Source organism: Geotrypetes seraphini, chromosome 3 (assembly GCF_902459505.1).
Source record: "Geotrypetes seraphini chromosome 3, aGeoSer1.1, whole genome shotgun sequence".
NCBI lineage: Eukaryota > Metazoa > Chordata > Amphibia > Gymnophiona > Dermophiidae > Geotrypetes > Geotrypetes seraphini.
This window is the reverse complement of record NC_047086.1, coordinates 179,097,093-179,115,014: the sequence shown is the minus strand read 5'-3', so window position 1 is coordinate 179,115,014 and position 17,922 is coordinate 179,097,093. Positions and strand designations below refer to the sequence as shown.

Here is a 17,922-nt window from a genome sequence, read left to right as displayed (position 1 = left end):
GCATAGAGCATTTTGGACCCCAGTTAGAATACAAAAGTTGAATAGTTCATTATGTAATAGATGCTGGCATTGTAATCTTGATGTAGGGCAGGGGTGTCCAATGTCAGTCCTCGAGGGCCGCAATCCAGTCGGGTTTTCAGGATTTCCCCAATGAATATGCATTGAAAGCAGTGCATGCAAATAGATCTCATGCATATTCATTGGGGAAATCCTGAAAACCCGACTGGATTGCGGCCCTCGAGGACCAACATTGGACACCCCTGATGTAGGGACTTTGGATCATCTTTTGATTTATTGTCCCTATATCTTGGCCTTTTGGAAATCGATCTGGGATCAAATAAATTGTTTGTTAGAAAATCTTGTAGCGTTATCTTATGATACTGTGATATTTGACATGTCTATGAGAAAAAAGAGTCAGATATTGGCGAATAACAACAAACTTATTGATCATGACAGGAGTTGCCATTCAACATATTACTAATAATTGGAAAGATCATAGCAGACTTAACTTTAATTTTTGGTGGAATTTGCTATGTCATTTATATAACATGGAGCGTTCAATAGCGGTACAAAATGGAAATTATAAAAATTTTATTAAAATATGGGAGCCATTAACATTGTTTTGTAATGAATAGATACCATTTTTTTCTTTTGAAGATGCATCATTTAAGGAAGGGAGGGGGAGGGGTTGTTTTGATAAAGTGATGAAATAAAATTACTAATAGGGATGGAGGGAGGGTAGGGTAAGGATTTCTTTTATGTTTATACAGTATAATGATAAGATTTTCAAGTGTTTAACTAAGTGCTGTTCTAATGATTCTTGTACACTTGATGAGGTTAAAAATGAATAAAGAAAAATAATGTTGGGAGGGGTGGGTTATGGGTTATGGGTTTATATATATATATATATATATATATATATATATATATATATATATATATATATATATATATATAATTGTTATTTGTCTTGATGGATTTTTCAAGTGTTGTTTCTGAGACTATGTATGGTTTTTTCTTGTACACTTGTTGAACGATTAAAAAGGAATAAAGAAAGATAATACCAAATTCTAAAAAGCAATTTAGAAAATACTATAGAACTGAGGGCCTGGTTTTTTTTTTTTTTAATTTCTTTATTCATTTTTTCATATTACAACAAGTGAATCAGAAAAATACACATAATCTTATAAACACACACTTGATTTTCCTTCATGAATACTTTAAGTACAATATATCATATTCATATGAAGTATTAGGTTAGATTTTCTGAAATGGGCCTGTTTTACAAAGCTGCGCTAGCAGATGCTGCATGGTAACGGCTCCAAAGTCCATAGAGATTTAAAGGACTTTGGGAAGGACATGGTACTACTCGAAAGGATCCAGTGACTAAAATGGTTAAGGGGTTGGAGGAGTTGCCATACAGTGAAAGATTAGAGAAGCTGGGCCTATTCTCCCTTGAAAAGAGGAGACAGAGGGGACATGATCAAAATATTCAAGATAATGAAGGGAAAAGACTTAGTAGATAAAGACAGGTTGTTCACTCTCTCCAAGGTAGAGAGAACGAGGGCACTCTCTAAATTTAGAAGGGATAGATTCCGTACAAACGTAAGGAAGTTCTTCTTCACCTAGAGAGTGGTAAAGAACTGGAATGCTATTCCAGAGTCTGTTATAAGGGAAAACACCCTCCAGGGATTCAAGACAAGGTTGGACAAGTTCCTACTGAACCAGAACGAACGCATCTGTAGGGCTGGTCTCGGTCAGGGGGCCGCCGCGTGAGCGGACTGCTGGGCGCGATGGACCACTGGTCTGTCCCAGCAGCAGCAATTCTTATGTTCAGAAGCATTTCTTGGATACCATTCTATCACTACCATCACCAAATGTGGCAGCAACTGTCTTCCTTCCAATCTTAATCCTTCAGCAATAGCTAGATCAAGAATATGTTCCCTTTTCGTCTTCAACCTATTCCAAGACAACTCATTTCACTGAATCAAGAGACAACTAGCAAGCTGCAAAAAGTCAATAACTAATACCTTCAATTAGTCTCAAGATGTGATCCAAGTTGTAAATAGCGTTTTACCCTCCCTCCTGTAATACAGTTTTAAGAGCATATAAAGCTAGATTTAATATATATTTGAAATACTTACCCTGTGAACCAACCACACAGTTCACTGCATAACCATTTACTAGAACGCTCTCCTTTTGACTACGACCATGTGCCTTCAAAACATTAATAGAGTTGATTGGGTATCGAGCCTGGCCCTTAGGGTCTGTGAATTTAACTGCAAGTGCAGCATCCACTACCATGTTGGAAAAGAAATCACTGTCACTAAAACAAGTTAAGGTTAAACTATTAAGAGGAGTTATTTCTAACTTGTTCTTATAATTACTTTACTTTGCAGACTAAAGAAATTGGCAAAGATATTCAGTTGAATGGTAAAAAGAGATTAGGTTCTTACCTTGCTAATACCTTTTCTAGTAGATGTGTATCATTCTGGATAGAGGTAATATCCCCATACTCGCAAACCGTGCGGAGAGCATCCACTCCAGCTTTTGATTCCCTCCACCTTCACAAGAGGGCTCTGCTGCCCCTTTCAGTTTGTAGCAAAGCAGGCAATAGCCCCATAAAGAAACATGTGAAAGAGGGGTATGGGGAAACTCTCCAAACTACAACTCTGTTCTGCTCTGATAATATAGCAAACGTGTTAAACATTGCCACTGAACAATCAAAACAAGCATTACAAACATACATTTATAGAGCTTAAATACCTCAATGTGTTATAACAATAGATTACTCTTCATATCCTTAAGGTCTGACTGACATCCAAATTTCAGTTTGGACTTGAACTTTTTAATTGAAACAGTAAGCAGACGCAGGAGATAACTGATGGGGCAATGTTCCAGAATGTCACGCCTATTTACTTATTAGCAAGGTAAGAACCTAATCTCTTCTTTCTAGTGCAATAGGTGTATCATTCTGGACAGATGAGACATACAAAAGTAGTCCTAGAAATCTAAGGCAGGAGTTCTGCGCTGGCTCGTAACACTGAGGACACAAAGGCAGAGTACTCCCTTGCTGCTATATCCACTCTGTAAAACTTAGAAAACGTATGTATAGTGGACCAAGCTGCTGCCCTACAAATCTACTTGGGAGAGACTGCCCAAGCTTCTGCTCATGAAGAAGCCACGCTTCTAGTGGAAAGCACCTTTACGGTGACTGGACGCTGTTTTCCATAGGCAATATATGCTGATGAAATAGCCCTACAGAACCATCTGGATATTGTGGCCTTGGAAGCTGGAGTGCCGCATTTAGCCTGATTAATGAGCACAAAAAGATGATCAGATACCCTGAATTCGTTGGCAACCTCTAGATATCATAGAAGCCCACTTCTCACATCCAACTTTTTCAGAATCAGGTCCTTCTTGAAAGAACCTGTGGACAGGAACGCAGGCAATGACCTCCTGATTGTCATGGAAAGCCAAAACAACCTTCAGCAAAAAGGACAGAATGGTGTGCAAAGAAACTCCAGTCTAAGAAACTGAGGAAAGGCTCGCTGCAAGAACAAACCTGTAGCTCGCCATCTAAGCAACAAAGTTCATGACCTGCAAGCTCTGATGTTAGAGGTAGACCTGGATATTGTTGCTATCACAGAGACATGATTCAGTGACTCCCATGGATGGGATGCAAACTGGGATATAATCTTTTTAGGTAGAACAGAGATGGTCAAAGAGGTGGAGGAGTAGCTCTCTATGTAAAGCTCGATATCCAAGCGACTGAAATGCAGGGGACCCGGGGAGAGGAAGAAGCGATTTGGATCGCTCTGAAAAGACAAGATACTTCTATTTACGTGGGTGTAATCTACAGACCTCAGACTCAATTGCAGAAAATTGATAAAGATCTGATTGCAGATATCCAAAAGTTTGGAAAGAAAGAGGAGGTGCTGCTGTTGGGCGACTTCAATCTGCTGGATGCGGACTGGAATGTTCCGTTTGCAGAATCGGAAAGAAGTAGGGAGATTGTGGATGCCTTTCAAGAGGCTCTGCTCAGACAAATGGTAACAGAACTCATGAGGGAAAAAGTGATACTAGATCTGGTCCTCACAAATGGGGAGAGTACTTCTAATGTTCAAGTGGGTACCCACCTGGGAAATAGTGATCAAACGGTTTGGTATAACAGCTAAAGTGGAGGGCGGCCTCACAAAACTTAAAGTTCTACATTTCAAACGTACGGACTTTAGTAAAATGGGAGCGTACGATGGGATGACAAAGGAAGTGGAAAAATAATGGTCTAAGCTGAAAGGAGCAATAAAAATGGCTACTGAGCTTTATGTGAGAAAAAATAAAAACAAGAAAAAAAGAAAACCAAAATGGTTCTCTAAATTTGTTGCGGAGAAAATAAAGGCAAAAGAGCTGGCATTCGTGAAATATAAAAATACCCAAGAGGAGGAGTATAGAAAGGTGTGGGATGAACACTGAGGATCTCTAATCAGAAAATAATGGGTATACATTGAAGGAACTAAGGCCAGTACTGGGCAGGCTTGCATGGCTTGTGTCCCATATAAGGATATTCAGTTGAGGATAGGCTGGGGAGGGTTTTGATGGCTGGGATGGTTAAGATGGGCTGGCGTGAGCTTTCATGGAGATTCCAGTAGATGGAACCTAAGTGATCTACCTCAGGGACTTCGAGGTAAAATTGTGTTATTTGCGGATGACGCTAAACTATGCAACATTGTGGGCAGCGCAACCGAGCCCGACAGCACAACCATGCCAGACACTATGTGGCAGGACCTACTTTTACTGGAACAATGGTCTAATACTTGTTAACTGAGTTTTAATGCCAAAAGGTGTAAGGTGATGCAACTTGGTAGCAATAACCCCTGCAGAACATACACCCTGAATGGTGAAAACTTAACAAGAACCATCCCAGAATGAGACCTGGGTGTAATCATTAGTGAAGATATGAAAACTGCCATTCAGGTGGAGAAAGCTTCAGCCAAGGCTAGACAAATGCTAGGTTGCATCCAGAGAAGTTTTATCAGCCATAAGCCTGAAGTCATAATGCCATTGTACAGGTCAATGGTGAGACCTCATCTAGAGTACTGTGTTCAGTTTTGGAGGCCACATTATCAAAAGGATGTGAAGAGAATGGAGTCAGTTCAGCGTATAGCCACTAAGATGGTCTCAGGACTTAAGGATCTCCCATATGAAGAACATCTAAGCAGGCTGCAGTTATATTCTCTCGAAGAATGTAGAGAAAGGGGAGACATTCAAATATCTTACGGGCCGTATTGAGGTGGAGGAAGATATCTTCTTCCTTACAGGTCCCACGGCAACCAGAGGGCATCCGCTCAAACTCAAGGGTGGGAAATTTCATGGTGACATCAGGAAATACTTCTTCACCGAAAGAGTGGTTGATCGATGGAATGGTCTTCCACGTCAGGTAGTTGAGGCCAGTAACGCACTCGACTTCAAGGGATGATGGGATAAATATGTAGGTTCGCTCCGGGGAAATGCTTAAAAAAGAGGGTTCTTGTTGAGGAAGGGTTCTTGGAGTGGGTTCGCTCCGGGAAATTCTCATAGGGAGGGTTCTTCGAGTGGGCAGACTTGTTGGGCCGACTGCCCTTTTCTGACGTCATACTTTATGTTTCTATGAACCTAAGTACACTACTGGACAGGGCTCTGGGTTTCTGGCCCAGAAATATCTAAGAAAAAGGATCATTTAAACTAAATAATTAATTTATGCAGCATGTATGGTTGGGCAGACTGGATGGACCACTTGGGTCTTTATCTGCCGTCATTTACTATCCGGACGGATACCAGAAGACTGGAAGATAGCGAATGTCATCCCAATCTTCAAAAAAGGATCAAGGGGAGAACCGGGAAACTATAGACCTGTGAGTCTCACATCGGTCCCTGGGAAAATGGTTGAAGCTTTGATTAAAGACAGCATAGTACAGCATCTAGATAACCATGACCTGCTGAAAGGTAGTCAGCATGGCTTCAGGAAAGGAAAGTCGTGCTTGACCAACTTACTTCAATTTTTTGAGGGAGTGAACAAACAAGTCGATAGCGGAGAACCGGTAGATGTAATATACTTGGACTTCCAGAAAGCGTTCGACAAAGTACCTCATGCGAGACTTCTCAAAAAACTACAAAGTCATGGAATAGAAGGGGATATACTAAGATGGATAGGAAAATGGCTGGAAAACAGAAGACAGAGAGTGGGCATAAATGGGAAGTACTCAGACTGGAAAAAAGTAACTAGCGGTGTGCCTCAGGGCTCGGTTCTTGGGCCTATCTTATTCAATATCTTCGTAAATGACCTGGAAGAAGAAACGACCAGTGTTATTGTCAAGTTTGCAGATGACACAAAGCTATGCCGGACAATCAGGTCACAAAAAGACATCGAGGAACTTCAGAGAGATTTGAAGCAACTTGAGAGATGGGCAGAAAATTGGCAGATGAGTTTTAATGTGGAAAAATGCAAAGTGATGCACCTGGGCAGAAAAAACAAGGAGCATGAGTATAAACTGTTAGGTATAACATTGGGGAAGAGCGAACAAGAAAAAGACTTGGGGGTACTGATAGACAGGACCCTAAAGCCGTCGGCTCAATGCGCAGCGGCAGCAAAGAAAGCTAACAGGATGTTAGGCATGATAAAGAAGGGAATCACGAGTAGATCAAGGGAGGTCATAATGCCGCTTTATAGAGCAATGGTCAGACCACACTTGGAATACTGTGTCCAACACTGGTCTCCATACCTGAAAAAGGATATAACACTGCTGGAGAAGGTGCAGATGCGAGCGACGAAGCTAGTAGAAGGTATGGAGAACTTGAGCTACAAGGATCGCCTCAGAAAACTGGGATTATTCACCCTTGAGAAGAGAAGACTGAGAGGGGATCTGATAGAGACTTTTAAATTGCTAAAAGGAATCGACAAAATGGAGCAAGCTCACTCACCAGCAGGGGGAAAGGATGGAGAGCAAGAAATAGCTTTATTCACATTGGCGAATGTGACCCAGACTCGGACCAGAGGTCAAGGCCTGAAGCTGAGAGGGGACACGGCCAGGACAAATGTCAGAAAGTTCTGCTTCACACAGCGAGTAGTGAACGCCTGGAACTCTCTCCCGAAAGAGATGGTGGAAGAAACTACCATTCTAGGATTTAAGGGAAAATTGGACGCACATCTTCTTGCAGGACACATTGAGGGATACGAGTGACTAATGTATGCGTCAGGGTATGCCTGGCTGAGCCTCCGCATGTGCGGATCACCGGACTGGATGGACCCCAGGTCTGATCCGGTGCAGGCATTTCTTATGTTCTTATGTTCTATGTTAGCTGCGAGACTTCTCACTGAGCTAATAGCCACATGAAAAACCAACTTGACTGTCGGATCCATCAAAGACGCTTCCTTCAGCAGGTCGTATAGAGCCTGATTGAGGCCTTGCAAAACCATGTTAAGGTTCCACGAAGGAAATGTGTTTTACCAGGGGTCTGAGCCACAGCACTTTTTTAGGAATATGGCTTGTTCAAATGAGACGCCAATGAAGCCGTATGCTCTTGAGCCCTGAAACAAGGGAGTCCTGCCATTTGGACTCAGAGGGGTGCCAATGTAAGCCCCTTGTCAAGACCAGCCTAGAGGAGGGCTAACATAACGGAGTTCGGAGCAGAGAAAGTCTCCACTTCTCTTTAATGCACCAGTGTTGGAAAAGTTCCCATGCCTTAGCATAAGCAGAAACCGCAGCAGGCTTTATAATTTTTGGCTCTGAGCACAGTAGCAATGACCACTTCCAAGTATCTCTTGTGCACTAACACTGCATGCTCAAGAATCATGCTGTAAGAGCAAAGCGATCTGGATATTCTATGACTATTGGTTCCTAAGAAAGAAGGTCCAGCTGCACTCGCAATCTGAAGACACACTAGGTCTGCATACCACGATCTGAGGGGCCAAACTAGAACTACAAGAATGACCATTCCCCAATGGCTTGTACGCCTATCATGGGCTACAGAAGAAATACGCACAAGAGCTTGCTCTTTGAACACAGCTGGACCAGAGCATCCAGACCTGCACTTCTGTGCTCAGATCTTTGTCTGAAGAATTGGTCTGCCTTCTTGTTTCTTGCTGTTGCCATTATATCAAATGATGGGCAACCTCAGCGCTGAAGAATGGATTGGAAGGCTGCTGCAGACAGTGTCCATACTTCTGGATCCAGTGTCTGTCCGCTGAGAGAATCAGCCTGAACATTATCCACTCCAGGTACATGCACTGCTGAAAGCATACAAGAAGAAACTTCACCACTGGTCGTCGTACATCAGGGGTCTCAATTCAGTCGGGTTTTCAGGATTTCCCCAATTAATATGCATGAGATTTATTTGCATGAACTGCTTTCATTCTATGCTAATAGATCTCATGCATATTCATTGGGGAAATCCTGAAAACCCAACTGGATTGCGGCCCTCAAGGAGGGACTTTGACACCCCTGCCATACATGAAGAAGGACATGATACTACTCGAAAGGGTCCAGAGAAGAGCGACTAAAATGGTTAAGGGGCTGAAGGAGACAGAGGGGACATGATCGAAACATTCAAGATAATGAAGGGAATAGACTTAGTAGATAAAGACAGTTTGTTCACTCTCTCCAAGGTAGAGAGAACGAGAGGACACTCTCTAAAGTTAAGGGGATAGATTCCGTACAAACGTAAGGAAGTTCTTCTTCACCTAGAGAGTGATGGAAAGCTGGAATGCTCTTCCTGAGGCTGTTATAGGGGAGAACACTCTCCAGGCTGAGGCTGTTATAGGGGAGAACACCCTCCAGGGATTTAAGACAAAGTTAGATAAGGTCCTGCTAAACCGGAATGTACGCAGGTAGTGTTAGTCTCAAGGGCACTGGTCTTTGACCTAGGGGTCGCTGCATGAGCGGACTGCTGGGCACGATGGACTGCTGGTCTGACCCAGTAGCGGCAATTCTTATGTTATGTCCCCCAGAGAGTTGCACACTCTTGGCGCCTTCCTGACGATTGACATATGCCACCGCAGTAGCATTGTCCGAGCAGACAGACCGCTTGCACCTCCAGACTGCTCTGGCCTCTGCAATGCCAACTGAATGGCACAAAGTTCTAACCTGTTGATCACTCTGGGAGGCCAATCACTGAGCACCCCCCCTCCCAGCCAAACAGTCCAGCTTCCTTTGTCACAATTACCCATGATGCTATTTGGAGGGGCATGCCACCAGCTCATACTGGCCCAGGCTTTTGGAGTCCATGGCAGAGACATGTGCAGGGAGTCCAACCGAGGAGACTATCTCAACAGCTATGCACTTTGGAGAGAATGCATGTGAACCTTCACCCCAAGGGACCACGTCTATCTTGGCTACTGTGGAGCCTAGCACTTTTAGACAGTGCCAAATGGACAGAGCCGATTTGGCTAACAAGCTTGTTATCTGGGTGGAAAGCTTCTATCTGCATGCCTCTAGAAGGTAGACATGACCACCTGTTGTGCTGATGGAAATTGGGATGGAACCAATTGGCTCTTTCGGAAATTCACTATCCAGTCCAGGCTCTGCAGGTCCTGAAACCATGTGGGCTACTGGATATACCTGCAAACCCAACTTGCGTAGATTGGCAACTGCCACCACATCACCTTGATAAAGGTGTAAGGAGCTGTCACCAGCCCAAAGGGAAGAGCTGAAAATTGGTAATGATTGTCCAGAACATTCTGTGTTCCAAAACGATTGGAAAGTACTGGTAGGCCTCTGTGAAATCTAGCGAGGCTAGAAATTCCCCCGGTGCCACCACTGCTATGACTGATCAAACTTTCTCCATGCGACTTTCTGGTGAGCAAACCTAGTAGTGTAGGAGAGAGAAAGAGAACATTCTCTTTCCGAGAAGAGTAGAAGACATATCTTTAGGTAAGTAAATATTATTTTGCTCCAAGCATTGATAGGTTTGGGAAGAAAAACTCAATTGAAGGTTCCCTTCTATATACAGTTTAGATCTTTAGATTTGGGCGCAATGGCAGTTTATGTACTTAGGGATAGTCATGACTATGTTGACTTCCCAATTATATCACCTTAATGTGGACAAACTACAACCAAAAATGGAACTCTTACTAGATACATGGCAGATGTTGCCTCTTTCTTTGATGGGTCGTATTAGCTTGGTTAAGTTGTTTATATTTCCTAAATGGTTGTATATGTTACAGACTTTGCCGTTGTGCTTATTGAAGAAGGATTTACGTATCTTTTATACAAAAGTTACTCGTTTTGTTGGGGGGGCCAAAAAACCTAAATTAAAGTTGATATATTTGCTGGGGAATTGGAATAAAGGGGGGTTAGGTCTACCGGATATGCGGATTTATAATTATGCATGTCTGCTTCGTCATTTGGGAGATTGGATTAATGAGACAAGTATTTACACTCCTCTTCGGATGGAACAGGAGTTTTATGCTCCTTGTGATGTGTTTGCATTATTACATAGTGCATGGAAGGCATTGCCTTCTCATATTTGTTCAAGTTTATTATTCAACACATTACGGATGGCATGGTGTTGGCTTGTGCGACTCTTAGGTGGGAATCTGATGATAACTGATCTTTTGCCTTTGCAGGGTAATCTGGCCTTTCCTCCAGTATAGGTTATGGGGACTAAGAGGAGTTAAAAATTTGGAACATATTTTAGGGGATGAAGGAAAAATGTTAATCCATGCTGAATTATTAGCTAAGGTGGGGGTGACCTGGGGAGCGCAGTTTGCCTGTTTTCAAGTGGAGCATTATTTAAGATCCCTTGATAGAGCACAATTGAGTTTGCATTTGGGGGTTAAAATGCGAGAGTTGTTTACTCGGGAGGAGGGATTATCTATTTCAGTGTCAAGCATTCATGCTAGCTTACAAAAATGACAACCAGATAAGGACTACCAAAATATTTGGGATAAATGGGATAGAGAATTACAGCTTAATTCGGGACATTGGGATGTTGCCCGTTCTTTAAGGGCTACACCTGGGGTGATACAATGTGCATGGTTAAGAGAAACATATTACAGGGTAACATTATGTGCCTATTATACTCGTACACAGTTGTTCTATGGTGGAGGTCTTCCTACTTCATTATGTCATAAATGTGGGTTGGTAAAGCACACTTTGGGACATGCTTTTTGGTTTTGTCCCATTATTCAGCATTTTTGGAAGCGAATAATATCTTATATGTCTGAGTTAATTGGAAGATCTTTGCGCTGCTCTCCATCTCATTTTATTTTGGATTTGCCAGAAGTTTTTCGTCATTTGCCTAAGGGGCATAGGACGCCGTGTAGGAAAATGAGTCTACTGGCCAAAAAATGTATTCTTCAATATTGGACGATCCCTGACCCTCCAAAGTTTTGGCATTGGCAAAACCAGTTGCATCAGTTGGCCATCTGGGAAGCTAGAGATGCTGGAAGGATGAGGAAGCGAAAGATGTTGTTTATGCAAATATGGGATCCATATTTGCAAGCCTTATTTCCTAAAGGTCTTAGTGCAGTTTTAAGATGGGTGTCCTAACTGAGATTGGGAAGGGAAGGGAAGGGAAGGGAGGGTTTGGGGAGGGAAGGTAGAGGGTATTAAATAGATTCAAACATGTAGTCCTATTGAGGTTTGATGGGGGATAGAGAGTACCTTTGAATGGGGAAGGGAAGGGAGGGTTTAGGGAGGGATGGTGGAGGGTATTAAATGATTTAAAACATGTAGTCATACATAGATTGAGTGGGGTTTGATGGGGGATGAAGGTATTTTCTAGGTTTATATTAGAGAATTGTGCGGGGACAGAAATCCCACCCGTCCCCGTGAGGAATCCCTCCGTCCCCACCCGTCCCCATGAGGAATCCCCTCCGTCCTCACCCGTCCCTATAAACTTCAGAAATAGTTATTTCATTTAATTATGCTACTGAATTAAAGGCTCTGGTAGAAAGCACAGTTACTTACCCTAACAGGTGTTATCCAGGGACAGCAGGCAGATATTCCTAACACATGGGTGACGTCACCGACGGAGCCCCGGTACGGACACTTTTTACTAGAAAGTTCTAGTTGGCCGCACCGCGCATGCGCGAGTGCCTTCCCGCCCGACGGAGGAGTGCGTGGTCCCCAGTTAAGATAAGCCAGCTAAGAAGCCAACCTGGGGAGGTGGGTGGGACATAAGAATATCTGCCTGCTGTCCCTGGATAACACCTGTTACGGTAAGTAACTGTGCTTTATCCCAGGACAAGCAGGCAGCATATTCTTAACGCATGGGTGACCTCCAAGCTAACAGAGAGGGAGGAGGGATGGTTGGCCATTAGGAAAATAAATTGTGTAACACAGATTGGCTGAAGTGCCCATCCCGTCTGGAGAAGGTATCCAGACAGTAGTGAGTGGTGAACGTGTGAACTGAGGACCAAGTGGCAGCCTTGCAGATTTCCTCGATGGGCGTGGAACGGAAGAAAGCCACAGAAGCAGCCATAGCTCTGACCCTGTGGGCCGTGACAGCACCTTCCAGTGAGAGACCGGCCCGAGCATAACAGAACGCAATGCAGGCAGCCAGCCAGTTGGAAAGCGTCCGTTTAGAGACAGGACAACCCAGACGGTTAGGGTCGAAGGACAAAAAGAGCTGAGGAGACGAGCGGTGAGCCCTGGTACGGTCAAGGTAGTAAGCAAGGGCACGCTTACAGTCTAGCGTGTGCAATGCCTGTTCCCCAGGATGAGAATGGGGCTTAGGAAAAAAGACAGGCAACACAATGGACTGGTTGAACTGAAAAACCGAGACCACCTTGGGAAGGAATTTAGGATGGGTACGCAGAACCACCTTGTCATGGTGAAAAACAGTGAAAGGTGGGTCGGCAACCAGTGCATGCAGCTCACTAACCCTCCTGGCAGAGGTGATGGCTATGAGAAAAAGCACCTTCCATGTAAGAAATTTGAGTGAAGTTGTGGCAAGAGGTTCAAACGGAGGCTTCATGAGGGCTGATAAAACCACATTCAGGTCCCAGACGACTGGAGGAGGCTTCAGAGGTGGTTTGACATTGAAGAGGCCTCTCATGAACAGGGAAACCAGGGGATGAGCCGTAAGAGGTTTTCCGAGGATAGGCTCATGAAACGCAGTGATGGCACTGAGGTGGACTCTGATAGAGGTAGACTTGAGGCCAGCGTCGGAGAGAGAGAGCAAATAGTCCAGTACAGTTTCCACCGCTAATGAGGTGGGATCATGATGATGTAGTAGACACCAAGAGGAGAACCGGGTCCACTTCTGATGATAACATTGGAGGGTGGCCGGTTTCCTAGAGGCATCCAAAATACGACGGACAGGCTGAGACAGATTTTCTGGAGAGGTCAGCCCGAGAGAAACCAAGCTGTCAGGTGGAGCGAGGACAGATTGGGATGTAGTAGAGACTGATGCTGCTGTGTAAGTAGAGTAGGAAACACAGGAAGAGGAATGGGCTCCCTGGAGCAAGAGGGAGAACCAGTGTTGGCGAGGCCACCTAGGAGCGATGAGAATCATGGTGGCTCTGTCCCTGCGGAGTTTGGATAACGTCCGCAACATCAGAGGCAGTGGAGAAAAGGCATAGAGGAACTGATCCGTCCAGTCGAGCAGGAATGCATCCGGGGCCAGACGATGAGGAGAGAAGAGTCTGGAACAGAACTGGGGCAGCTGATGGTTGTGAGGAGCTGCAAAGAGGTCCACCTGAGGAGTGCCCCAGCGAGCAAAGATGGAGCGGAGTGTGGGAGGATCCAGAGTCCACTCGTGAGGTTGAAGGATGTGGCTGAGATTGTCGGCCAGGGAGTTCTGTTCGCCCTGGATATAGACAGCCTTGAGGAAGAGACTGTGGGCCATGGCCCAGGTCCAGATGCGGATGGCCTCCTGACAGAGGAGGGGAGATCCGGTGCCGCCTTGCTTGTTTATGTAGTACATGGCGACTTGGTTGTCTGTGCACAGGAGCAGAACCTGAGGGTAGAGAAGGTGCTGGAAGGCCTTGAGAGCATAGAACATGGCTCTGAGTTCCAGGAAATTGATGTGATGTTGACGCTCCTGAGGGGTCCAGAGTCCCTGGGTGCGAAGATCTCCCAGGTGAGCTCCCCACGTATAGGGGGAGGCATCTGTGGTTATGATCATGGAGTGAGGGGGTAGATGAAAGAGTAGACCCCTGGAAAGATTTGAGGAGTTCAACCACCATTGAAGAGATTGCTGAAGAGACGATGTCACAGAGATGGGATGAGAAAGAAGATCCGTGGTCTGTGACCATTGGTTGGCAAGAGTCCATTGAGGTGTCCTGAGGTGGAGTCGCGCCAGAGGAAGCACATGGACCGTCGAGGCCATTTGGCCCAGGAGGACCATCATCTGTCGGGCTGGGATGGAGTGATGAAGGAGCACCTGACGACAGAGGTGGAGCAGGGTCCGTTGTCGGTCGGAGGGGAGAAACGTCCTCATCAGAGTGGTGTCGAGAACTGCTCCAATGAACTGAAGTCGCTGTGTGGGAAGCAGATGCGACTTGGGGTAGTTGATCTCGAACCCCAGGAGATGGAGGAAAGAGATGGTGTGATAAGTGGCTTGCAGCACAAGTGGAGACGTAGGTGCTTTCACCAACCAATCGTCCAAGTAGGGGAACACCTGGAGGTTGTGAGACCTGAGGAAGGCCGCCACCACAATAAGGCACTTGGTGAACACCCTGGGCGATGATGCGAGGCCAAAGGGTAGCACTTTGTACTGATAGTGACGGTGCTGTATCTGAAATCGGAGGTAGCGACGTGAAGTCAGATTGATTGGGATGTGAGTGTAGGCCTCTTTGAGGTCTAGGGAACATAGCCAGTCGTGTTGAGAGAGAAGAGGGTAAAGCGTGGCAAGGGAGAGCATTCTGAACTTCTCCTTGACCAGACACTTGTTGAGGTCCCTGAGATCGAGGATGGGACGGAGGTCTCCTGTTTTCTTGGGAACCAGGAAGTAGCGGGAGTAGAATCCCTGACCCCTTTGGTCCGAAGGCACCTCTTTGATGGCATTGAGAAGAAGGAGGGATTGGACCTCCCTCAGGAGGAGGAGAGATTGGGAGGAGTGAGAAGCGGACTCGATGGGAGGATTGTCTGGTTGAAGAGTCTAGAAGTTGAGAGAGTAGCCGTGGCGAATGATGTTGAGGATCCACTGGTCCGAGGTGATGACCTCCCAACGGCTGAGGAAGACGTCCCCCGATAGGCTGAGGAAGAGGTAGCGACGGTGGGAGACTGGCTATGCCCTGGAGAAAGGAGTCAAAAGGGTTGAGATGGTTTTGATGGAGGAAGGGGCTTGGCAGGCTGATGAGACTGTGAACGAGCCTGAGGTTGATGCTGGTGACGAGGACGGCGAGACTGTTGTTGAGGCGGGTTGAGAGGTCTGGCCGAGAACCTGCTGTCTGTAGGGGCGAGCAGGTGGAGTCTTCTTTTTAGGTTTGACCAGAGTGTCCCACCTGGTCTCTTGAGCTGAGCGCTTCTGGGTTGTCGAGTCCAGGGACTCCCCGAAAAGTTCGACACCCAGACAAGGTGCGTTAGCCAGGCGGTCTTGGTGGTTAATGTCCAGGTCAGAGACCCTCAGCCAGGCCAAACGGCGCATAGCAACAGCCATGGCAGATGCTTGAGAGGTCAGCTCAAACGAGTCATAAATGGAGCGAACCATGAACTTCCTGAGTTGGAGTAGGCTGGAAATTTGCTGCTGGAAGAGGGGTACCTTACGTTCAGGAAGGTATTTTTGTAAGGTGGAGAGTTGTTGCACCAGATGCTTCATCTAGAAGGAGAAGTGGAAGGTGTAATTGTTTGCTCTATTGGCTAACATTGCATTTTGGAAAAGGCGCTTACCAAATTTATCCATAGTTTTTCCCCCTCTGCCAGGAGGGGTGGAAGCATATACACTGGAACCCTGAGATTTTTTCAAGGTGGATTCCACCAGGAGAGATTCGTGGGGCAATTGAGGCTTGTCAAACCCAGGGATTGGAATGACCCGGTACAAGCTATCCAGTTTGCGAGGAGCCCCGGGAACAGTGAGGGGGGTCTCCCAGTTTTTATAAAAAGTTTCCCGTAAGATGTCATGGACGGGCAACTTTAGAAATTCCTTGGGAGGTTGCTCAAAGTCTAGGGCATCGAGGAAAGCCTGAGACTTTTTAGAGTCGGACTCTAAGGGGATAGAAAGAGCTGCTGACATCTCCCTAAGGAATTTAGAGAACGAGGACTGTTCCGGTTTGGAAACGGTGTCAGTCATGGAGGGTTCTTCGTCGGTCGATGAAGCATCCTCCTCGGTACCGTGCAGGGAGTCTTCCCATAAGTCCGGGTCCCTGATGTCGGGGTGTGCACGTCGGGATATCGGTGTGGAAGGCTCGGTATGGCGGGTCTTTGAGAGAGACTTGCCTGAGCGCACCGAGGCGGTACCGGGAGAGGAAGACCAGTATCGTTCCTGGGACCGGGAAGGGTCGGCAGCAGCACGGGTATGCACTGTAGGTGGTTCAGCCGAGAGCACCAGCATGGAAGTATTAATCGGTACCGAGGGGGTCGACACCGATGGGACAGTGCGAGGCTCGGACCGGTCCTGTACCGGAAGGTGCGGGGCCAGCAACGCCGGCAACAGTTGTTGTAGTTGTTGCTGCAGCTGCTCCTGTAATTGAGATTGGAGAATAGCCGCGATGCGGTCATCCGGGGGGGCACCGGTACCGCTTTTTTCTTCTTCGGTACCATAGAAGCCGCTCTACGCTCCAGCGATGAGGAGGCCGATGACGAGGCACTCACCGATATCGGAGTGGAGCGTTTACGGGGTCAGTGCGGTGCCGTAAGGGTCGGCGTCGCGACCGTGGCAGGAGGGCGTTCTAGAGAAGTGGAAGGCTTCTTAGCCGGCTTACCTAGGCCCAGCGACCCCGAAGAAGGATCCGGTGGTGTGGACGTAGTCTGTGCCGACTTTTGAGGTGCCGTCGACGTCGCGGCAGGTTCCATGGCAGATCCGGTACCGAACAAAATATTTTGCTGGATCTGCCTATTTTTTAAAGTGCGCTTTTTAAGCGTAGCACAGCGGGTGCAGGTGTCAGCCCGATGTTCTGGACCCAAGCACTGCAGGCACCAATTGTGCGGGTCGGTGAGAGAGATCGGGCGTGCACACCGCTGGCACTTCTTAAAGCCCGGTTGAGGGGGCATGAAGGGAAACACAGCCTCCGCAAAATCGAATCCAGAGGCCTGTATGGTGGCAACAGGCCCCGCTGGGGCCGGCCAGAAAGACAGAAAACTCGACGAGAGTTTTTTTTGTTTTAAGTAAAAATAAGGAATCTAAAATGAAACAGAATAAAAACCGAAAAAATTTACGCGAGCGGGAAGGCAGGAAACTCGTTTTCAACGGCCGTTGAAAAAACATGCGTCTTCTTCGCTCCGTGGAAACTAAGAAACTGGGGACCACGCACTCCTCCGTCGGGTGGGAAGGCACTCTCGCATGCGCGGTGCGGCCAACTAGAACTTTCTAGTAAAAAGTGTCCGTACCGGGACTCCGTCGGTGACGTCACCCTTGTGTTAAGAATATGCTGCCTGCTTGTCCTGGGATAAACCCATTTACAAATAAGCAAAAAGATTTTATTAATTTGGAAATATTAATTGAGAAGAATACATACTTTGTAAACGGGTTTTTTATCAACACAACTAATATACTACTTTATCCTGAAGCAAAAAAAAAAAAAAAAGAAAGAAATAGAATTCTTTTCCTACCTTTGTTGCCTGGTTTCTGCTTTCCTCATGTTCTCATTCAATTCCTTCTGCATCTTCCATTTGCTCTGTTACTGTGCCTCTCCCTTTCTTCCCCCTTCCAAATTGGTCTGGAACCCATCTGCTGCTGTAAGAAGGTAATTTAGATTCGCGGCTACAGGGCAGGGAGATTTGTCGGACTGGGGCTGTTGTCGGTCGGTCGGGGAAGCGCCACAAAAGTAAGGGGACCTGGCCG

General features: G+C 46.1%; 1 protein-coding gene across 1 annotated transcript in view; it reads right to left on the bottom strand.

Moving 5' to 3' along the window:
- The window catches only part of TCP1 (t-complex 1), a 176,731-nt gene that overhangs the window by 73,050 nt on the left and 85,759 nt on the right, over nt 1-17,922 (bottom strand). The window contains exon 6 of the mRNA XM_033939260.1: nt 2,145-2,326. Coding sequence (XP_033795151.1) covers nt 2,145-2,326 — 182 coding nt within the window. The remainder of the gene's footprint in view (nt 1-2,144; nt 2,327-17,922) is intronic.